Source organism: Phoxinus phoxinus (genome assembly GCF_949152265.1).
Source record: "Phoxinus phoxinus genome assembly, chromosome: 13".
In the NCBI taxonomy this organism is placed as follows: domain Eukaryota; kingdom Metazoa; phylum Chordata; class Actinopteri; order Cypriniformes; family Leuciscidae; genus Phoxinus; species Phoxinus phoxinus.
Window position 1 is genome coordinate 14,878,445 of NC_136888.1, and position 5,216 is coordinate 14,883,660.

The 5,216-nt window shown below is 42.7% G+C and overlaps 1 protein-coding gene across 1 annotated transcript; it reads right to left on the reverse strand.

Moving 5' to 3' along the window:
• Positions 1–81: 81 nt before the first annotated feature.
• On the reverse strand, positions 82–2,681 carry gja10a (gap junction protein alpha 10 a). Its single transcript, XM_079633775.1, has 3 exons — positions 2,541–2,681; positions 857–2,257; positions 82–508 (listed from the first exon to the last, which is right to left on the reverse strand). Exons 2-3 carry the CDS (start codon positions 2,234–2,236, stop codon positions 470–472), a joined length of 1,419 nt encoding a protein of 472 aa, XP_079489901.1. The 5' UTR covers positions 2,237–2,257; positions 2,541–2,681; the 3' UTR covers positions 82–469.
• Between the last annotated feature and the right edge of the window lie 2,535 nt (positions 2,682–5,216).

Genomic DNA, 5,216 nt, shown 5'->3' on the forward strand with positions numbered 1-5,216 from the left:
AGATTGAATGCGTTTTGCATCATTTGCTCTGAGGAGTATCAAATTTGCATGATCACCCTGAATTCAAACACAAACACTTTTGGAAATAAGAAAACTTTTATTTTCTTCATAATTTTATGTAAGAATCCATCCGCTTGCATCACATTTTATGGATGTAAGCTAAATGATTTAAAATTGTTATTTTTTTGCCAGCTGTCTGAAGGTCTGAAGCTTTTATAAACATGCACAGATGTCTTTTGGCTTCCATAATTAGACATGGAAAATAATTACACCATGCTTTACTGGTAAATTAAGGTGCTTACAATAAATAAATAAAAATGAACGGTACAAAACAGCACTCTTTATACCACAATAAAGCTGCGTTAAACCAGTGCTTTCCAAGCAGAGCAGATCAGAGTTAAACCATTTGTCGCTGATATCTCCATTCATTTCTGCTCATGAACGGCCTGTTACATTCCAGTTGTCCTTCTCACTTTTTCATGATGGAAGAGATATCCAAGAATACACTCTGTAAAAAAAGGACATTTTCATATCAGTAAACAAATTTGACACACATTTGAAAAATAATAATGTACAGTATATTATAATTATTGTTTTTAATTTCATATTATTTAGAAATAAAATAAAATGTATTGAATGTAGCTGGCAGTTGATGATTTTTTAGAATGTACACAATTTCTTAATAGTTTTAACAGATTTTTTTTGTTAATAACCACAAAATCAATTCATTTTACTGTTACAAAATAAATACATAAATGGCATACATATATGTGCAAAAAGTTATTCTGGATAAGAAAGCTTTTATATGCCTCTATATGATCGGCAGAGTGGTTGTGTGTCATTTGCGTCTACTTGCCATAGACATCCGTCGTCCACCCCCTGGTGGTGGGTTCATGGGCAGGTCGTTGAGGGAGCCCAGCTCGGACTCCGAACTTCTAGTGGAGGGACAGGACGGACTGCCGGACATGCTGTCCGATGGCATACGGGCCATGAAACTGGCTTTTCTGTTTGGTGGACAAAAGTCACTCTCAGAGGACTCTAAAGCATCACCCCCCAGGTCCGGCAAGCGGCTGGGCCTTTGCAGAGCGTTTCGAAGGCAGGCTGGTATTTCGGTATGACCCAAGTTAAAAGGTCTAACGTCCCTCTCTGAGCCGTTACAGCTCTCTAGATGGTGGTCTCTGTTTTCCCGGTCCTCTAGCATCTCCATGGACGCCTGAGAGTGCAGTTCATGGATCATTCCCTGGCTGGGCTGGCGCATTTGGCGGGGCTGTTGGGTTATGCAGGACACCGGGAGGGTGGCCGCGGCGAAACTGTTGTGCCGCAGTATGTCGCTGCTCGAGCCGACGCAAGAGCTGTTTAAGAACAGAGGTGGGTCCATTTGCCCCTGCGGGATAAACGTTTTCAACTGCGGGTTTTTGTGAGGCGACAAGTCCGTCATCACACACAGTTGCTGAATAGTCGAATGCTTGGGTTTGTAAAGACTGTCGTCCTCGACAAACTGGAGACCGCTTAGAGTCTGTTTAATTTTTTTCACCCCAAGGTGGGATATTTCCAAAAGGTTCAGGAACAACGAAAACCCTGCAATGACAATCATGAAAACCATGAAGATGGTCTTCTCCGTCGGCCTGGAGACGTAACAGTCCACGCTGTTCGGGCAAGGCACCCTCTCGCACTTGTACAAAGGATCCAGTCCTATGCCATATAAGATATACTGCCCCACAATGAACGCCACTTCCACCACTGATCTGGTAAGGATATGAATAATATATGTACGGAGCAAGGAGCCCCTCAGAGGAGCCTTCTTCATTTTCTTCTGCTCTTCTAGCTTCCTCAGTTCCTTCTCCAACTTCTTGTGCTCCTCCAAGAGGGGTGCCGTCTCTTCCAGCTCGGCTCTTAGCTGGATTTTCCTCCTGTGCCGTTCTTTCTCCAAAGCCCTTAGCCGGTACAGAGCATGTCCCATGTACACCAGCGAAGGCGAGGAAACGAAAATGATCTGCAGTACCCAAAAGCGAATCAGCGATATCGGGAAAGCCTGGTCGTAGCAGACGTTCTTGCATCCCGGCTGATCCGTGTTGCAGATGAATTCGCTTTGCTCGTCCACCCAAACGTCCTCGGCCGCTACGCCGAGAACCAACATCCGGAATATGAACAGGATGGTCAGCCAGATTTTACCCACGATGGTGGAGTGAATATGAACCTCCTCTAAAATGCTCCCCAACAAGTTCCAGTCCCCCATCTTCACCGCAACATGTTCGTGCTTCGTTTAAGACACACAAAAAAAGAGGTTAGCCTAATGTTCAAGTTGGTCTATTCTTTATTTTCTGCATTTATGCATTAGCCGTCATGCATGAGGCTTTTTGCATGCTCCGACATACAAAGGAAGGATGTTTGACACAAATCACAAGTCTAAAAGACATGCACATGCAACAGCAAACTGCTCGTATTTAATTTAGCACAAAATGATAGTTCAGACACAGACAAAATGACATAACTAAGCGAATCAAAGCATTATACGCGAAACCAAACTAAAATGCACTTACATTTCAGTGGGATTTGTCTAGTTTCCTTGGTATATAAACAAGCATGTTTTCCCCAATGAGGAAAATCATTCCTTCATTTTACAGCCATGGAGTTTGCGCATTAAAACGCAGACAGTCTCTCCGCATAATGTCGGCTACAGTGAATGTTCCCCACAGTTGTTGCATGCAGCGAGTTCACGGGATTCAGAAATTGATCAGAAACTGACAGGACAATGCCCCATGGCAGATCTTATCAAGCAATTGCTGAAAACAGCACCCCCACACACATAAAAAGTTGCCCGCGACGCCAACCAACCGAATGTCCCTCATGCAGTCAGTCAATACAATGTTCTGCCACACAAAATATCATGATATTGCTCTCTACTGAGACGTATTCATCCAATCCCACTCATTTTAGCTCAACTACCGGGTTGACTTGAACAACAAAATGGGTCTCAAACTTTAGTAAGCATGCATATTCATCCTATTTAACCATATATCAACCATAATCTTATGTGTAATAATAGTCAAGCCCAGTTTTAATAGCAAACTGCGTTTATTGTGCATGTCTGTCGTGTGGAATTTTCAAAAGGTGATCTTTTTAACTGACCCAGCACCTATAGCACAAAACGATACATGTGGAATGTATCAACTCTATTTCACCATTTTTCTTTGTGTTCCCCTTTGAGTTTAGGCCGAAGCTTTCCGTGTTGTTTACGTTTGCGAGCACTCAATGTCAAATGAAAGACCTTGCGCTCGATTGCATCAGGGCCCCGCACCCAACCCCCTCCTAAACTCAATCCATCAATACTGCAGTGATTTGTTTAGCGTGTTCTTTTTTCTCGTTTTATGAGCCTCAAATCTCATTAAAAGCATATTTGCACAATATTGTGCATTTACCCTATAAATCCAATAGCAATTGATTCAAAACAAAACAAAACATGGGTTTATTATGGAACAACAGGAGGGAACGTGGCAAGCCGTGATCCACCAATCAGCATGTGCACGTGATTTTGTTATCCTGATTCGTCCCTGTCCGAACCTCTCAGCTACTGCACAACTGGATCATCTCGCCGATCACACTACATGCTTCATAAAATGACCAGCCATGCCTCAGGGCCTTTAATTAGCTTTCCATCACATGCTGACAGAGTCAATGGGGGATTGATTTGATTTTCCCTTGCAGAAGCTTGAACTGCAAATGCCAGAAGTCACATCAGGGACGTTGCATTACATAATGAGTTCATACGGTACCAAGCGAACGGCGGAACACCATCTATTGGTCTTTGTTCTGTGGTGCTTCATTTGATCTAATTGCCTTGATTGGGGCCAAACTGTGCACAGTGAATTCTATGCATTTTTTTGAGGAACTGTTTGTGGGATATTTCAATTGGGGGAAATTGTACTTAAAGTGCAAATGTGCAGAAATGTGCTAAAACCATATGTCAACTGGCCATTATCCTAAAATAAACCCTGACAGTCTTGCTCCATTGTGAAGGCTGTCTGTTAATTGTTTCACTTATTATCTGGCTGCTCTTAAAATAAATAATAAATTACACTCTCCAAAAAAATAATAATAATAAAATCTGTCCCTGGGGCAATAGCCTTTCAAGAGCTAGTTTTTACTTCCACCTTTGTTCATCTTAACCCTAAACAGTGCCTAGTACAACGGTGCTAAAGTCACACCTTAAGATTTTTTTTTACTACACATACAATTGCAGAAAAAGTATGTTTTTGTTAAAGATTGATGGAACAACAGATTTTGTGAGAAAATAAATCATAAAAGTGGTTTGTTGGTTTAAAAATCTACTCAGTTACTATTGTAACCTCAGTTCCCTGAGATAGGGAACGAGTATTGCGTAGCTATACGCAGTGGGGGAAACTCCCTTTCCTCGATTTACTGAAGCTTATATGTAAAACGCATTTGCAGCTGCACAGCTAGCACATTGAGCATCAGACCTGCTCATAGACTGTGCTGCAGCAACTATCCACTTCCAATGGCGTGGGCGGGGCGTGGCCTTAGCCTATAATAGTCCCACAAAATCGCCATTATAGCAGGTCTGAAGTGACAACTCTCCAGGTTATTATGGTGCAGCCGGCTACACAATACTCGTTCCCTATCTCAGGGAACTGAGGTTACAATAGTAACCGAGTAGTTCCCTTTCGAACGGCCACTTCATATTGCGTAGCTACACGCAGTGGGGACGCCCTGTAAAACGCCGCACCATAAATAACTGGTTGCCACCGTGACTCAGGATCCCTGAGCACACAGAACAGGCCATAAAAAACCCAATGTATATATACAACAGACCAGACACCGCCGAGTCTAGAATAATATATATGTGTCAGTAATATACCACTGACATAATATACCCAATAACCTCGACACCGTCGGGATATAGTATGGTAAAATTATAACCAGCCAAAGCGGGTTTTATATACATGAATGTGATTGTGCACAGTAGTATTTAGACTAGACCAGACACCGTCAGCCTTAATCATACCGAAAACACCTTCGCCTGAAGGGAAGGCACTTCCATATTATAAAACTTCATAAATGTGGAAGGCGAGGACCAGCCGGCCGCATAAATATCTTGAATGGGAAAACCAGACGACCAAGTCCATGACGAAGCCATGCCTCTGGTCGAATGGGCCTTGATACCTATGGGGCAGACCTGACCCACTGAGGTATAAGCC

What these genes read in the sequence shown, in the direction of transcription:
- gja10a (XM_079633775.1), bottom strand. Translation starts at nt 2,236, where the DNA reads ATGGGGGACTGGAACTTGTTGGGGAGCATTTTAGAGGAGGTTCATATT. An exon ending in GTGGACGACGGATGTCTATG is followed by an intron (nt 509 to 856) that starts GCAAGTAGACGC and finishes CTTTTTTTACAG; the next exon opens with AGTGTATTCTTGGATATCTC.